At 39.9% G+C, this 18,762-nt stretch overlaps 1 protein-coding gene across 8 annotated transcripts in view; it reads left to right on the forward strand.

Annotated features, from left to right (window-relative positions):
• The window catches only part of GLCE (glucuronic acid epimerase), a 97,251-nt gene extending 78,786 nt beyond the window's left edge, over positions 1–18,465 (forward strand). For all 8 annotated transcript variants that reach the window (XM_026648398.1, XM_024199541.2, XM_024199540.2 and 5 more), the window contains 3 exons: positions 4,556–5,151; positions 9,718–9,963; positions 14,065–18,465. In XM_026648398.1, the coding sequence (XP_026504183.1) occupies positions 4,569–5,151; positions 9,718–9,963; positions 14,065–15,089 (1,854 nt within the window). In that variant the 5' untranslated portion in view covers positions 4,556–4,568 and the 3' untranslated portion in view covers positions 15,090–18,465. The remainder of the gene's footprint in view (positions 1–4,555; positions 5,152–9,717; positions 9,964–14,064) is intronic.
• The last annotated feature ends 297 nt before the right edge of the window (positions 18,466–18,762 follow it).

Below are 18,762 nucleotides of genomic sequence, written 5' to 3' on the forward strand. Positions count from 1 at the left end.
GAAAAGCAAGGGAGGAAAGGGACTCGTTGGTTGCAGATATTTGATCTGTTTCTTAACATGAGTGCTGGATGCCTCTGGTTTTGTGGTGTCTTCAGCTAATGTTCATAAAGATTGCATGTGTTTTTAAATACCATTTGGGGGTCCTATTTAACATGGTGTTTGGGGGGCTAATTACAAATATTTTTGTAGTATTAAACTTAGGCTAGAGCAAAACAAAAAATGCTTAATTCCAACATTAATGTTCCATCATTTTCCCGTCTTGAGTGCATCAGGAATGCTTTTCTCCTTAGAATGTGATGCAAAGCCCACTGACGATATTGGAAAGACTTCCATTTGTTTCAATGGGCTTTGGATCAGGCCCACTTCATTGCACAATGAAATCGAATATCATGGTTCTTCCAAAATGTTTCACTTTTTTCTTTCTGAATCGTTCTAGTTAAAATATATTGCTTATTGTGAAAGTAAAATATACTGGCACCAGGCAACCTTTCCCACAAAGCTTCGTGTGCTCTTTAACCCCAAACTGCAGCAGTGCCTAATCCTCCACTTACAGGCTTCTGAATGGAGGTGAACAGTTGTCACTGTGATCAAATATGCTCACAATCTTGGACTGCGAACACCGTTCTCTTCCACTTGTGAGCCAAATGCAACTTGGGTCTCCTCTCCAAGTGGTACCTAGAAGATGGTTAGCCATGCCATTGCTGCCAATCTGAGCTGTCATTTTAGAAGAATGGTAGGCATCAATCTGTGTGACCCAAGTCAAGGGAGGCCATATTGCATAGGCAACAACTCAGAGTATTGGTGGTATAGGATGACAGGTCTTGCTCATGACACTAATTCTGGCATACACAGAGAATTCTAACCAGAAAGCAGGCTGAAGACGATTTCCTTCTTAATGATAGGTATTTTGAAGTTTGGTAGTTGGCTTTTGTCTGCTCCCATCCTAGAGTTTACTTGCAGCTTGCTGTTGGTCATCTTACAAAAATGTTGGGTTTAATTTAATACTTCACGCTTCTGTTTTTCACCGGAGGATCTCAGTGCTGTCACGATAGTAAGAATCCTCTCCATTAAGCAGAGTGAGGATCTGAGGATCCAGGCGCCCAGGATCGCGCCTCAAGTTGGTGGAAAAAGTTGATCAGTAATTTGCTGTGCTTAGTCCAAGTCCTCTGCTCTAACCAGCAGACATGCTGCCTCCCAATGCACTGGACACACACACAGATTAAAACAAATATATTATGTAACTGGGGGACAGCTGGGCCTATTCACTGCCATAAAATGACATCTAATAGTCTGTTTAAAATATGCAGTAATAAGCACGTAAAAATGTATTGAGCTGTTCTCCCCCCTCCCCCCCCCCATAATACAGATGGCTTAACTAAATGTAAAGTGTGCTTTATGGCTAGGGGTGAAGTATAGGAAATACTGTTCTCCATTTAAAAGTGAATTATCTCTCTGTATAAAAGAAGCAAAGTGTACTTGTTGAGGTCATCCTGAAAGCATCATCACTAAAAATTATCTGCTGATGCAGAAAATTAGATTTATTCTTATGTTAGCATTTCCATAAAAATACAATTATATACAAATTTATATTCTCTAAAAGCTTGTAGTAAACTAGGCTTTCAGGAAAAGAGGATACTTATCTTTTAAAGTCCAGTTTCAAATGGCCAGATGGTGCTTACAATATGGAAGTATAAAATTAGTGAGGTGATTCATTTTCTATTTTAAAAAAAAGGCAACCTGAAGAAAGAACCTTCCTTGTTGTTCAGTATCATTCGTGCATATTTGTCTGTCTGCAGAAACTACAGCCATTACTGCAACATTTCATTTAGTCATCTGAGGTCGATTCAGAGTTGTGTGAATAGTCCTTAGCGGGGTATGTGTGTGACCATTATTTTAAATGTGAAATTTAACCACCAGCTCTGTCTATTCAATTGTGCCTCAAAGAATATTAAGAGCTAACATACTTATTTCGCTGGGTATTCCTTTAGGTTCTTTCTGTAGTTGCCCAAAGGCAGTACATAGTGCTACAACTTTGTACAGTTACAGCATTTATTAAAATGTTGTGGGCCAAACGTTTTCTGAATTCAGAAATAAACTTAAGAACCCACAAGCTATTTTTCATATTCCTCAATTGCAATTAAACCATTACTTTGTTTGTGCCACCAGATACAAGAAATCTTATCATGTTGTCATCCTGATACCTTCTTAATGCTGATCTCTGGGTGGGAGTGGATACTTCTTTAGGACACCAATCAGCTAAGGGGGAAAAGTCTGTTACGGATGGTTGCATACAATGAGATGTTTGCAGTGGTAACTGTTCTTGGCCTGACTTCCTGGTCTTAATCTGTAGTACTTCAGCCTGTATTATAATAATTATTTATTACCGTGGGTGGTTTGTGTAATGGCCCAGATCAGATCTGCTGTTTTTCTCAGTCCTCACCTCTGCCCCATCACTTCTGACTGCTTCTCAGTTATGTAGTGATGTCTCACCTCCATACTGAATTCTGTGTGTGAGAGTAGCCCTAAGATTTTTATAAAAGCATTTCTTCCAAGCGTCTTGGCAAGACGGGCCGCTCCTGCAGCACAGTGCTAAATAAAAGCTCAGGTCTGTGCTTCACAAATCAGATCAGGTAGTTACATGTTTAACCTTTGGGCACTCTTTGCCATCAACTCAGGAGACATTTCAAAGGGAAAAGATGTTGGCCTGAAGGATATATGTGAATTAAGCTGTTGATTAAGCTCCTTGGTCAAGAGAAATCCAAGTATCAAAAATTTAAAACATAGTAGTCTGCAACACATTGTGTAATTCAGTGGGTTTTTTTTAAAAAAAATGCTCCCGTTTTCCTTGTGGTGTCAGGTTTTTTGCTTCATCCTTGAGTAAAACTAGCTTTTTATGCCAGTGCGCTTTATAATTTAAATTTATTATCATCATTCCTATATTTCCCAGGCTTAGGTCTCTTGATGTGTTCTTTCACCTACTATAATGTAGGGTGGGGGAGGGGAGGCAGGGGGAATTTTTGGCAAGAAAACTGGTAAGGGGGAGTGGGACCTTTGCTATGGGAGAAGCCTTTCCAACTCATTTTTATGTTGTTATTGACCCTGTGGAAACTTTGTGCAAGAAATCTGTCCCAAAAACACTTCTGTTGGGAGTTTGTAGCCCCCTGGGATGTTCTCCCATTTTCCCATTTCTGTTCCTACTTTAGAGAGGCCTCTAACTCCCTGGCGTCTTTCCCAGCCTGAGATCTGGATGTAGTTAGCACTACCTAGTCCAGTTGCCTGCCTGCTCCAGTAATAAACTGTAACTTTAAAAAGTGTATTTGAAGTGTCGAAACTTAAAGAATTGATCTAGGTTTGAATGTCAAGGTCCACATGGAACAAATGTTGTATATTTCCAGTTCTTTTAAATCCGCTCGCTTTTTTTAATCGGTCTAAACACTTAAAGTACTTTTTTTAAGCATTAGCTGCTAACATCTCAAAAGCGTCTCTGTTTGAAGAAAGCAATGATTGAGATTTAATCTTTGAAATGAGGCAGTTTAAAATGATCAGCAATGACTTTAGATAAATATTTTACTCACTCTTCTCCAAATACACATAAGCCAACAGGTGTGCCAGCCTGTCACAGAACTCCAAACCGCAAAGAGTTTTTTAAAAACACCAATTAAGAAAATCTTTCGGTGGCATCTCAGTTCAACAACAGCAAAGCACATTCAAGTTTAGAGCTCAGTCTTTTCATTTGTCAGAAATTTATGGTTTATAGATACTTTTATGTGCATCATTAGAGTTTAACCAATTACTGTTTCTATTACCTGTCTGAGCTTTCCGCCCCGACTCCCTCTTCTTTCTGGAGTTGGAGCAGAAACGATTCCTCATGTCACACTGGGTAGCGGCTGTACTTTGTTTGACTTGTCTGTGTGCGCTGCGGAGTGGATTACTGTGATTAGTGCGCTTTTGCAGCTCTAATCGCCTGCTGCTGACCATTTCGTTGCTAGATTTATGACTTTTTACTTGAAAAAATACACTGTGGCTCTGAAGCTTACTGCCAGTTGTGGTGTGTCCTGTTCATGCTGCACAACAAAATTGTGTTGATAAATGCCTTTCTGTTGTTATAGTCCAAAGTTGGTGATGTGAGCTACTAATCGGTTTGTTGGGATGGAGGTGACCTAGAGAGATCCTGGGGGATACCCACTGTATGCTGCTCCGAATTCAGTCATGTCTGCGCACAACCCCGCTGCATGAAAGCCCTCGGTCACGCTTCCCTCTGTCTGAGCACTTCACGCATCTCCCTCCGGATACTATTGTTAAAGAATCCATGTGTCGGACAGAGAGCTTGCTAGCGAATCACAGAAGGTGTTACTGCCCACCTCCCTGTACCCCTCCCACCGGAGCCAGGGTGAGGTTGAATCCAAACTGACACCTCCCCCCACCCCCACATGGCGGTGCACTGCCCTGCCACCAGCTCTGTTGCTGTCGACTGAAGTAAAAGCAAAAGCCGTCTGTTCCCCTGTTTTAATCTGCTCCACATTTATACTTGAGAACATCTCCTTTTATTTTGTAGGTATGGTGTGAATATGCGTTGCTTGGCAGCTCGGGTCAACTATAAGACTTTGATCATCATCTGCGCTCTCTTCACTCTGGTCACAGTCCTGCTGTGGAATAGATGCTCCAGTGATAAAACTACTCAGTTTCCCCGAAACCTGAACAATGGCTTCCGAGTAGACGGATTGGAAAAACGAACAGCTGCATCTGAAAGTAACAACTATGTAAACAACCTAGCCAAGCAGCAGAGCGAGGAGGCGTCCCCCCAAGAGCAACAGAAAGCACCCCCTGTTGTTGGAGGGTTCAATAGCAATGGAAACAAAATTTTGGGACTTAAATATGAAGAAATTGACTGTCTGATCAATGATGAGCATACAATTAAAGGGAGGAGAGAGGGCAACGAGGTCTTTCTGCCCTTCAGTTGGGTGGAGAAATACTTTGAGGTTTATGGGAAAATTGCTCAGTATGATGGCTATGACAGATTTGAGTTCTCTCATAGCTACTCCAAAGTATATGCACAGAGAGCACCTTACCACCCCGATGGAGTCTTCATGTCCTTTGAGGGCTACAATGTAGAAGTTCGAGATAGAGTGAAGTGCATAAGTGGTGTTGAAGGTAGGTGGGGAATGTATTTTACAATTGAATGAAATGCATCTGAAAATTGGCTCTCCTACTTTGATATTAAAGATGTTTGTTTTCATTTTCTGAGCCTCCCTAAGAAAGAATGGGCATGAGAGTCATGAGTGACATCCAAGTTTATTCTAGTCTGTCCCTTACTATTCCTCCAGTGTCGTCCTGACCTCTCTAATTTTGGTTTACAGCAGACACCTGCAGTGCTAGAAAGTACTCTTATGCTTTACTAGCACCCATGGAGAGAGATGACAAACCACACAGCAGAGCTCTGCCATACAATACCCGATGGCTAAACCGTCTATTGTATTTTGTCTTTTTTATGTTGTATTTAATAAGATTATGAATTTTATGTGTTTGGGTTTATAAATGTCTGAGCTAGCACAATAATGTAAGCTTCTGCTTTGGAACATTTTTAGAGCAAAACAATAAATGTGTACAAGCAGAAAACAGTGCAGGATTAGATTCTTCCAGATCTAGGTTGGCCCAGCACAGGTTGTATGCAACAAGGTAACAGAGTCACTGCGATTTCTGAAGACAGGAGAAGAGTATTTTTTCAAATGTGTACTATGAGAGTTCATGCTTTCCTGTGTAATTACAGGAGAGATTTTGAAGAATGGTGTGAGTTGAATGGGAAGGCATTTAAGCCATTAAAGCATTATCTCGTAAGACTCTGAATAAAATTACAGTACAATAGAACTTTTCTAATTTGCTGAGCCACTCAATCGATAATTTGTACACAAACAGCTCTCATTCCATTTCATAGGAAAGATTTAATAGCAGAAAACTCCAGCGAGATCTCATAACTAAGAATTAGTTAATTTTACAAAACGTACTATAGAAAACTTACTGGCATAATGTCACATACTATAAATAACTAAAACTAAACTGCACTTGTGAAATAAATGAACAAAGTGCATAATGTGGTGATGTATTCCTGAGTTTTTCCTAACAATAATTAACTTACTAGTTTGAAAAATTCAGTAATTTGTAATGTCACTTGTGATGTTTCACTGTATGCTAGTATCAGCTCTAACTTCCAGGGTAGGGTCAGTTCTAAACCCCTGCACGTCGGTAGATTGGTTTGTTTTAAAAGATGCACAGGAGTGAATGAACCATGTCTGAATTAATCATGATACCATGTACTATGATCCTTCCAGGTTATATTATCACATTCCTACTAATTTAGGTATCAGCTAAGCAAATACTATTATATCTTTTCAGTCAATGTATTAAATTATTTTAGTCTCTGGAATATATTTTGAAAAAAATAAGATGCCCTTTTTTTTTCAATCAAAACACATTTCTAAAAACTATTATTTTTAGTGGACATGGTGTTAAAATATCACTTCAAGACTATTGACTTCAATTCTTTAAATTAGTGTTCTTTTCCTGTGTCCCATAACTACCATTTTGGATTCACTGTAGCTGCTTTTAAAAAAATTCACCTTATCTTAATGTAGGACATTTGCCAGGTGACATCTTAGCTCTAATATCTCACAATGCCGTGGTACTCTCCTCCTGTTTTTTAAACTGCCACCTTGCTTTGGAATGAGATGGAAAGAGTGGGGGGACATCTGGAGCTGTTCTTGTGCCCTACAAGAAAGGTGTTTTATTAATTCTACTAATGCCGATTCAATTGGGTTGCAAGGTGGCCTGGCTCTGAATGTAGACTCCCCCCCCCCCCCCCGGGGCTTGTCTATATATTTCAAACACTATTGTGGCACAGCTGTAGTGTTGCAGCTGTACTGCTGTGGTGCTTCAGTGTAGACACCACCTATGCTGACAGGAGAGGTTCTCCCATTGGCATAGGTAATCCACCTCCTCAAGAGGTGGTGGCTAGGTCAATGGAAGAAGTCTTCCGTCCACCGCACACTGTCTACACTGGGGTTAGGCTGGCATAGCTCCATGGCATAGCGCACCCCTGAGAGACGTAGCTCTGCCGATGTAAGTTCTGAGCATAGACCAGCCCTAAGATGCCTGACTATAATTCATCTCTGATTGGAGGGGAAAGGGAGAGTGCGTGTGCTGAGTCTTGTGACTCTCCCAAAATTACCAATAAATTAGAGACCCAGTAAGCAGCACATATGTGCAAAGAGGGGAATTTTTAATGAAACACACTATTGATTAGAAAGTCTGATGTAGAATATCGTTTAGAAAGTCTGGTTATCTACATCAGACTTTCTAATCGATAGTCTGTTTCGTTAAAAATTCCCCTCTTTGCGCATACGTGGTGCTCAATGTGCTATCAGTCTTGGATGTTAAACGTCGACTGTATCTGGAAGATCACTGCAGTTGGTCACTTTGCAGTACTGCTGACTTTTAGGCTGAAAAGCGAAGTGAACCGCAATATAAAACCAGGCAGGACAAGTTCTGCAGCATCTCAACTTGCAAAATATGTAGGCTCCACGCCGATCTGGAATATGTCTAGCTGCTGTATATTTCAACCACACATTTCTGTGAATGAATGTAATCAAAGTGTCAAGTGTCATTTACCTATAAATTTGGCTTTCTGCATTATGCCATTTAGAGCTGTTGTCGTGCAATGCGGTGCCAAGATCCCTAATGTGGTTAGGGAAATAGACTTGCTAGCATCTGGCAGACAGGTTTCCAAGGAGAAATAACGACTGTTTGTGGGGGAGAGGATGGATATCAAAGTAAAACCGTTTGAAAAGGTTTTAGGTTTCAAAGGCAAACTAATAGAATGGTGTGAGATGACCGTCTATATCGAGTAGTTCTTCTATTGTCACCAGAAGAGCTCGTGTTATATTTTACCTTGTCTCTTTTGTACAAGGTAATATGTTGCCTTGTGTCCTATGACCTGGAAAATTTAATCATGTCATCTTCTTAAATTAACAGCTACAAGTAAAGCTTTTATAGTAGGTTTCATCTTATGATCCCAATACATGCACCCTTAACTGAGAACACTCAGTATTAATAAGTGAGCTAGCTTCCAGCAGTTGAGATAATACAGAGTACTTAAATATTTCCCTTGATGCTTTTACTCTTCAGGCAGAAGTAGTCCATCAAGTTACTTTCAGGAACACTTATTATTCGTAACATGTATCTTCTTTAATTTAATTTAATCTTTTCATTACACCAGGTTCCAGGGATTGCTAGCTTCCAAGCTGGACATTTCCAAGGGACAAAAATGGTGCAAATGCCACCGTATTTATTTTCACTTTTAATTTTCTTCACTTTGTGCCATTCAAAGGTTTGAAGTGCTGGGATCCTTTGTTTCCTGCAGGGGATTCAAGACACTTTCCATTTTAAGATTCAGCTTTGAGACTAAGTTGGAAGACCAGTAAATCATGTTTGTTAAACTCCAGCAGGTTTTGAAAATTTTTTATCCGTGCTTCATGCTCTGTGTGCATTTCTTTTCATATTACCATTTATCCAGATATTGGCATATAAATTAGAGCCTCTTTCCATATACTAAGGCTCCATTTGCTTCCCCTGGTCAGTTAGTGATGTGATATGTTGTCTGTCATCAGTTATGGCTATGATAATGGGGGTGTCCTCACTGAATGGACATTAATGAGTAAGTTGGACAGAAGGAAGCTGACTACAAGGGGGGGGAGCTCTTTTTAAGCACATCATGGAGGTTGGTCATGACCGAGAATGTTAGAAAATGCGTATTGATGAATGAGGTTTCAAGAGCATTACATTACGCAGTGAGCTTCAGTTATACAAATTACCAGGTTGTAGCAGGTCTCTGGGGGCCCAACTGTTAGCAGATGTAGGAGCTCTGCACAGATGTGCCAGTTAATTTTTATTGACTGATTTTGGTAGATGTGACTTTTTAATTCCACTTTGAATATAAGGGGAGGAAGTGGCTTTCTCCTCAGAGGCAACTAGGGCCTGGGGTAAGGATGCCCTTGCAGAGAAACCCTAACTTAAGGGACAAAGGTTTAGGTTGCCATGTCTTTTATTTATATGTTGAGCTAAACCTGAAGGAGAGAAGTTTAAACCAGAAAGTATGTGTAAATTCTGTAAAGAGCAGGGTGGGGGAAATCTCTGATTACAGAGACATTATTTCAAGATGTATTTGTAATAGCCTTATAGTTCGGGAGCTGTAACAGTTTAGATTTGCAAGTATTGAGTAAAATTGCAGGTTCACCATGAAACAATGCTAGTAAAATTCTACTAATGTTGTTTTACATTTAATTTGCAAAGATTTATGTGGTATTAGAGGGATTTAATGGTCTCCAGAGTGGAAGGAAAAATCCATAAAAATGTTTATGTATTAAAGTATGGTATTGCAATAAGCAAGTAAATGCCCAGGTATGGTAGAACGAGGTGAGAACTTCACTTTGCCTTCCGCATCTGGTCGGTTTTGATATCAGTTTTTAGTATTTGCAGACCTTGGTAAAAAGGAGAATAATTCACCTTTTTTGAACAGGGTTTCTTTGTGCCTGAGAACTAATGGTGAAAGTTACTTCTGGTAAATGGCATTTATTTATGTAAAACTGCGGGGGAGAGAAGGGAGACAGAATTCTAAACTGTATTTTAAATATTCTAACAATTATTCATGTTTTTCCTATATTACAGGTGTGCCATTATCCACACAGTGGGGACCTCAAGGCTATTTCTACCCAATCCAGATTGCACAATATGGGCTAAGTCATTATAGTAAAAATCTGACTGAGAAACCACCTCACATAGAGGTGTATGAAACAGCTGAAGACAAGGACAAAAGCAGCAGACCTGTTGATTGGACTGTACCAAAAGGCTGTTCTGTTTCAACAGTACCTGATAAATCCAGGTTCACTAATGTTAAACAGTTTGTCGCTCCAGGTGTGTTGTTGTAACTACATCACAGATAAGCCATTTGTGTTAATTTTGTGTAGATGTTACCATGGGAGTCCTTTATTAAATACATATGTATATAACCTTGTTGACTTTTCATCTTTGAAATCTCACCTGAAAACCTGTCTTCTCCTTTGTCTCTTTTATTTTCCTTCTATATTCTCTCTCAACTTTGTAACTAACTCTAAAGTGAACAGAAGCTGTATTATAGAAGAGATTTTAGCACACAGACAAAGAACAGAAAAGCTCCAGATGAAATTCTGCAGCCTTTAGTTGCCATGCCTATCACAGGAATAGGAGGAAGCAAATAACCTTGGAACCAGTCTGTAGAATAGGAAATGGGAGTAAAATAAATTGGCAGTCTGAGTGCTAACGAATTACAGATAGGGGGCTCCTGCAATATCCTCTTCACAGGCTTAACTGCATGGATCCCATCAGTGTTTCCATTATCAATCCCTGTATCCAAAGATTTTTCATTAGAATGTAAATGTTTGTGTTGTGCTGAAACTTGGCATACAAGTTTTTTTACGATATTTAGTCAGTCAATTCAGGCCTGCCTAAGGAAAGAGGGGAAGTTGGACTACATGTGGCTTCAGGTTTTTTTAAATATTCTATTGCTCTGTAACAGTACTGCAGATTCATGCAGCAAGGGTTAATCCATAAAGTGAGTTTAGCATATCTTGTACATTAAAATAACCAATATGGTCAAAACCCTCCTGAACTGAAAGATGTACTACTGTTCAATGGAGGAAATCAAGAACGTCTAATTCTGTAACCTACCCTCTGTTTCATTGTGCATGAGCTTCCGTGCACCAGATGGCTCTGGAATCGGGCCGAAGGTGTTCCGGTATTCTTACCTTGGCCCAGATCCTAAGGGGTCTAGCACAATTGCTTTATGCGCCATTGCTGGTAGAATCCGACCCTGAAACTCCAAAGTAGCTGATAATTGGATGGTCATCTCAGCATAGGAGGATCCTCCAGTGGTGTAGTGGCTTCCTGCTGCCAGTGTAAGGGAGTATGGCTTGGGAAAAGCTAGACTGAGGGCTTCCCTGGGCTCTGTGAGCCCCAGCTACATGTCAGTCCCTTGGGGGTCATGGGTGGCTGAGGTAATGTCAAATAGCCTTCAGGCTGCTCTAAGTGACACACAGTTGCAACTAGCCTAGGTGGGGAGCGAAAGGTTACCTTCCCAGCTGCACCGTTTGCTTGGTGGCTATAGCCAATGTTCTGAGCCTTTGTTCTTACCCAGCCTCTCTGAGTTTTCCCAGTCAGTATGTATCTAGCTGCTAAGACACCATGTGTTTACGGCTCCTTTCTCCTCTCAGTGTTCTAAAATATACTTTTATTTCCTCTTGAGTTGTCATATTCTGTTTCATACTTAACCAAACAAATCATCGATACAACAAAATGCATTATTTTATGCAACATTTTCCCATTGTACTAAGACAGCCTCATTAGTAAGGACTGAATGTATTTTTCTCCCTAATCAATACCCATTAGAATTAATGAGTCCATTACTTAAAAAGACAATGAAGTAATTTTAGTCAGCACCTTAGGCCTGGGTCTCTAAGGAAAAAGTTGTCAGAACACTCTTGTGTCTTTGTAGTAGATAAATATAAGGAGAGGAAAGGTTATAAGATCTTTTATGTATTCTCCCCTCATCCTTTATTGATGGCAGAGTAATCTCCAGACCTTGAAGGCCACAGTACGAATCCACTCATCTTAGCTGGCCTTAAGTAATGGATTTATAGGTGCTTAATGCAGTACAAGTAATGGGCAACCTTTAGTTTTTTGTTTTTTTTCTATTTGGTTCTTAACTTTTTGCCTTTCTTCCCATAGCGTTTTGTATGGTAGAAAGCAAAAGGAATAAGTAGTAATGATAGATGGGGACAGTCAACATTTTAACATTTTTTTTTTTTTAAAGAACTAATTTATTTTACAGAATTATGGTGGTGGTGGTTGAGTTAGTCATTCACAGAAAGAAGAACACTAGTGTAACAAAACATGGCTATTTCTTTACTCCAAAGGCAGATTCTGAACTTCAGAGCATAAAGGAAATAAAGCTTTATTTAAAAAAAAAAACCACATACAATTCAGTCATAAAGGAGATACGGTAGAACTGAGATTGTACAGTGTAGCATGTGAAACGATAGTCTTGATGCAAAGCATAATGGATTAGTTTGGTAGATGGGGAAAGCCTTGTATTCTTGAGGGAATGTGGGTCATAACTCAGTTGTTGCTCCTAGAAATATTGATGGGGTATTTCACACATCAAGGAGCACAAGCAAAGAAACAATCACCTTTCACACATGAGAATTTTATTCCATTAAAAACATTAATTTAAAATGACTGTCTTTAAACGTTTATCATACCTCTGTGCTTTCAAAACTACAAGACCTGTACAGTCTTACAAACTAATTAGCTGTTTGATCATCTACTACAGTTTTGGGGAGATTTGGTCTTAGCTTTTAAGTATAACGTGTGAAGAAACAGGGTTTCCTTATGGTGTATTGCTTTGGAACCTTATTTAATTGTTGACATATGTTAAAAAAAAAATAAAATAAAACCAGACAGCACTGAGTTTTGCCCTTGTAGAGGTTAATAAATTAAAATGTAAAGTTTCTTTGTGTTCATTTTTCCACTAAATTGATCAGTTCCCTTCTCTTGCAACTGTCAAGCTGGCAAAACCTCAGCTAATAGATTTTAATTTTAGTCCCAATGGATCTCTAACTACCTGTTGCTTTCTCAGTTCTCCAAGCTGTTTTGCTTAACGTGGCTCTAGTCTGAAGTGACACTAAAAATGGCATAGCCGGGGCTCTTTTTTCCTTTCAATTTCCGTTTCAGATATTTTCAGTTTGCAACTAGAAAGAGTTCTTTTCTAATAAGCTCAGTGGAATGTCTGTAAATCAAGCTGGGTTCTTTCCTTCTGGTGCATCACCAGTAATAGATGTCCCGCAGGCCCAATTAGGGCCTCAGTTATGCTTGCGCAACACCCATTGCTTTCCGTAGATTTGCACAGTTAGCTGGTGGGTCCTGTGGTGGAACTTGGTGAACATCTAAGCTGATGACAGTAGAATCTGCTGTGGGGTGTTTTGCCTTTTATTTTACCTACACAGGCAGGGGTGCTGGAACAGTTTGTACAGTGGAGGGCTGAGAGCCATTGAACCAAACTGTAAACCCTGTATACGATGGAAACCACTTCAAGCCAGGGATGCAGCAGCACAGCAAGTTCCAGCACCTATGTCTACAATTTTCTGACTGGGGAATTGAAGAGAAGTGGGCAGTTAATAATCTGTTGGCACAAATCATGTCAACTGCTTTGTGACAAGTTCCAGAATACGTAATGCCAAATTAGTGTCAGACACCCAATTTGCGCACACACACTCGGGATTTTTATTGAAAGATGACATGCAATGCAAAGTGACTTTTTGTTCTGCTTTTCTTTCTTCGAATCATAACCAGCTGGAACAAATTGCCCATACTGTGTTACTAGAATGCCAGACCGGATTAGGATAAGATTTATTGTAGCTAGAGGGGTTTATATTTTTTGAATTGTGTTGCATGGTTCGCTCATATTGCTGTCTACTATGGGTAGCTTAATACTACCAAACATATTTCAGGTTCTCAGTGATGCAGCCCATCTACTTCTTTTCAACTCTCCCTCTCTTTGTCTCCTCTTATGCCAGTTGTCCTTTGCCTGAAGAGTCCATTTTGGCATCTGCATTACATCCGGGGTGTTGATCAGCTAACATAGATCCTGAAGAAGCAATTTGGCCAATACCTTGGCACTTCTCCTAGACAGAATGCAGTAATGCGTTAACGTAGGCTAGAGGAGGGAAATTTTCCCTTATGGTACAGGGAGTCATTCTTGACCCATTAATTGATGCTGTGTTTTTAATTTAGTAATAAGCAATAATGAACTGACACACACAATGGAAATACAGATTTTTAGGTTAAGTGTCATTGAATTATTTCAGATTTTATCTAGCAAACCTAATTGCATGGCGTAACTTCCTTTTAAATGTTTTATTAATATACATCCTGGTTACCCCTAACCGCTTTCTTTTGTTTGTGTGTTGTGTTTTTTTCCAGAAAATACTGAAGGGGCATCTCTGCAGCTTGGGAACTCCAGAGATTTTATTATTTCTTTTGACCTCAAATTCATCACAAATGGGAGCCTATCTGTGGTTCTAGAAACAACTGAGAAGAACCAGCTCTTCACCATACACTATGTCTCGAACACTCAGCTGATTGCTTTTAAAGACCGAGATATTTACTATGGCCTTGGACCTAGGACCAGTTGGAGCACGGTCACTAGAGATCTGGTAACTGACTTAAGGAAAGGAGTTGGTCTCTCCAACACAAAAGCCGTGAAGCAGACCAAAATAATGCCCAAGAAAGTGATTCGGTTGATCACGAAGGGAAAAGGCTTCATTGATAACATCACTATATCGACAACTGCCCACATGGCGGCTTTTTTTGCCGCGAGTGATTGGCTAGTGAGGAACCAGGATGAAAAAGGTGGCTGGCCCATTATGGTGACCCGGAAGTTAGGGGAAGGGTTTAAATCTTTAGAACCTGGCTGGTACTCTGCCATGGCACAAGGGCAGGCCATTTCAACGTTAGTCAGGGCTTATCTGTTAACAAAAGACCACACATTCCTCAGCTCAGCATTACAGGCAACAGCACCTTACAAGCTCCTGTCAGATCAGCATGGAGTGAAAGCTGTCTTTATGAACAAACATGACTGGTATGAAGAGTACCCAACCTCTCCTAGCTCATTTGTTTTAAACGGTTTCATGTACTCTCTGATTGGACTGTATGACTTAAAAGAAACTGCAGGTGAGAAGCTAGGGAAAGAGGCAAAGTCTCTCTATGATCGAGGAATGGAGTCCCTCAAAGCCATGCTGCCGCTCTATGATACTGGCTCAGGAACGATCTACGACCTCCGTCATTTCATGCTAGGCTCTGCTCCCAACCTGGCCCGGTGGGACTATCACACCACCCACATAAACCAACTCCAGCTATTAAGCACGATTGACGAGTCCCCAATTTTCAAAGAATTCGTCAAGAGATGGAAGAGCTACCTTAAAGGTGGCAGGGCAAAGCACAACTAGAGCTCACAACCAAAACCCCGTTTCAGCTATCTGCTGTTGACAGGAATTATTGGACTCCTTAAAGCTAAACAAAGGTACATTTTAAAAGGTTGCATACTAAGTTTTTTGTGGACTATTTCAAAGTGGTCCTCAAAACTGATCTTCAGAAAGTAATTGCATTCCAGCGTGAGAATACTTCTGTCTGGGAGGTGGAATTTGAAGCAGGGGTCCAGTCAAAGGACTGAATCAAAGCTGGTACTTTATCTTGTTTACCTGCCCTTAGTGTTCCATAGCGAAATTATTCGCACTGAACAAAATTGTACTCCTGAGTTGGGGAGGGGGAGGGGAAGTTTTTTATTTTTCCTTTTTGTAGGAAAAAGATAATTTACAGAAGCCATACACGTCTCTAAAGTCCAGCACTTGCCTGAAAAGTTAGTATGTGGCCTCTTTTAAAATGGAATTATCTGTATATATGTTGGAAACCGAATTACAGATCATGTGATGTAATGCAGTAAATGTGTATTTACTTGTAACCTGGGTAGTCGACAGTGTATCTTTTTAAAAGTGTTTCTCTAATAGTTTTTTTTTCTTGGGGGGAAAAAATACACAAAATTTGTTTTAAATTCTATATATCAAGAAATATGTTGAACATATGGTTTCTTTAAAGATGTGTAAATGGAAAAACACACACAGCCAGCATTCAGGCTTCTTAAGTTATGTAAGCACAACTTAAAGTGGGATTAGTTGACTGCACAAAAACTGCAAGTATACCATTTAAATTTGAATTTACAATCATATTTGAGGCTTGCTAATCAACATTCCCCCCCCTGTAGTTGGAATCTCTTGTTGTGGAATCTGATGTTTTGTACTGTATTTTCACCCACACTTGAGAGGTTTCTGTATCAATATGATTTTTTTCTAGTGATTTAATTTTTAAACTGTTTTTTAAAAAGTGGATCAAGCATTTTAAATGTTAAAATTACAATCTAGGTCTCTACACTTAGTTATACCCACAATATTGGCTTAATTTTTTGTATTCTCAGTTGCTCTGACAAGTGAGGAAGAGTACTTGTGCAATAACTGAATGTGTCGAACCCATGCATTCAGTGACATACATTATTGTTCAGAATTAACCTGACATTTCTTTTTGATATTTATAAAGTCTTTTCAGTAGCCATTACAGTCTTTCATTTCAACATGTGTAGGGCCTATCAGATTCATGGCCGTGAAAAACGCATCGTGGACCGTGAAATCTGATCTCCCCCATGAAATCTGGCTATTATAGGGGAACGGCCGGGCTGGGGGCGCCCCAGCTGGGGCCTCCTACCATGGGCCGGGCTCCAGCTGTTAGTCCCAGACCAGGATGAGGAGGAACAGGACTTCCTCTTGCCCTGCAGGGGCCGCTCTCAATCCTGGGTCAGACCCACCTCCAGGAACTTCCCCCACCTGCAGGTAGTGCTGTAGCTGCTGGCTGTGACAGCCCCCCGACCCAGGCAGAGAGGCTGCGGCCCCAGCTGTCAGCCCCCAATCCTGGTGGAGAGGCTGTGTGGAAAACCCAGACATATGTTAACCCACCTCCCCAGACCTTGCAACCTTTGCTTCTGCACTGCTGGTGGCAGTGATGCTGGCTTTAGAGCTTGGCATCCAGCCAGCAGCAGCGCAGAAGTGAGGGTGGCAATCCCGCTGTCCTCTTTTGGGTCAGGACCCCCACACTTAGAACACTGTAACATTTCAGATGTAATCATATGACAGTGTGAAATTGACTATTTTTCAAATCCTATGACCGTCAAATTGACTAAAATGATCCGTGAATTTGGTAGGCTCTAAACATGTGTTTTGCCTCCTTGTAGTTCGGAGAGAGTAAACGAACCAACTCATGTCATTGGACCAATAGTGTTTTTTATGGTAGTCTGCATCACTAATATCTGCTAATATTTTGGTCAGTACAGATGATGGATCCCAAACCTTTAAGTTGTAGACACATTCCAGCATGGTAAAGTACACCCGCTAGTTAACAGATTTTTTTTTTCTGTTGGTCCTGTTGTACGTTCCTAATTTTTATGTGTGGTTTTAAAAAAAAATACCAAGGAGAGTTTGAGTGGGGAGAGATGTTTGTATTGGGGACAAAATAAATTCAAACCAGTGAAAGGAGAGATGTGGCAGATCACAGTAAGACTTTAAAAGCCTTTTCTATTTTGCTCACCAATGTACGAAACAGGTTTGTAGTTCTTTTGATCTTTGCAAACACATAACATGATCGTATTGATTCCAACAAAAAGTAGATGTCACAGCAGAACTATTTTGAACCCTAAAATCTTTATCAATACCAAAGTGTTCAGAGAGGAGATTTTCCTCAAATTACAAAAAAGAAGAAAAAACGACTTCTCCGATAGCTGATCACTATCTGAGAGTGACAGAGACAGCTTTCTGGTGTGTTTTCTCAACATTATACCCATTTTAGATTTGGAGAATCAAATGAGAAGGTTTGGGTACTGCTTCTGTGACAAATATCAGTGCCTTAACTGTGAACGCCTTTTCCTAGTGATTAGGAAAAGAGTGTTAAAAACAAATAGTGGCATTGATCTTTCCATGTTTCATACCTCATATTGGAGTCCATCCGGCAGCAGACAAATAGATTTGTTAAGAAACATAGGTTAGTCATTTCAACTGAGAAACTGATGTTGTACCATTCTATTTTTAAAGCAATCACCATTGCATTTGGTTGTTGGAGTGCATATGCATGTAAATTAAGCAATCAGCCAGGAGTGCTTATGGAACCTAAAGCATGGATTCCTCTTCGTTTTAAAAAAGAAGTGGGCTCTGGGAGAGCATTAATTGACACCAGTGCCGGTAATTTCATTTATTTGTTTTCACTGTATAATAATCCCTTTTGTACCTCTGTTTTTAAACTGACAAAAGATCTTCGATGCTAAGGTCTATTTAACCCATTCGCTAGGATTATTGTACATATATATTTCATCAGAAACACAGTGCACGTGGGTATATGCAAACCAGTGACACAAGCACAACTATAGAAGTGTGACAGTGCTGTTTTTCTTGGCCATTGTGTGAGACATTCACTGAAAGCTGCTATTTTCACTCACTTTGTAATTGTACTTTATTCTTTTCTACATTTTACATGGGGGGTACACACCATGTGTTAAATATGCAATAAATTGTTTACAGGATGCCCTTCTAAAGGGTAGTCCTTTGTAAAGCTGTATAGACTTTGCAGTTTAAGCACAATGTGCACATGTTAGTTTTATATACAGCAAAACATGATTTTTTGCAGAGGGAAAGAGGTACTATTATGTTTATATACAAATTAAATGGATCAACATTTGTGCTTAATGTAAAGCTGCTTTATAAAATTGTAAAATAAAATTTTTTATCTTAAGACATGGTTTTGGGTGTTACCTTTTAATTGGCATATGAATCACCTACATGAGAAAAAGTAATTGCACGTAAGTAAAAACAAACCCATTATCTGGTTAGCAATCTTCCTAATGGTTGATAAATGTCCCCTTTCAGGATACAGTATCCTCGAAGCAGTGACCCTCTATGGTGAAGGTGGAGCAAGCTCTTTCTGCCTCTTCCTAGCTTGCTTGTTGGGGCTTCTCTTAATCTTTGAGGTGACTTCCACTCAGACCTCTGATCCCCAACCTCCCAAATAAGCTTGATACTGTCAGTTATT

This window comes from Terrapene carolina, unplaced genomic scaffold (assembly GCF_002925995.2).
Source record: "Terrapene carolina triunguis isolate 2854851 unplaced genomic scaffold, T_m_triunguis-2.0 Scaffold67, whole genome shotgun sequence".
NCBI lineage: Eukaryota > Metazoa > Chordata > Testudines > Emydidae > Terrapene > Terrapene triunguis.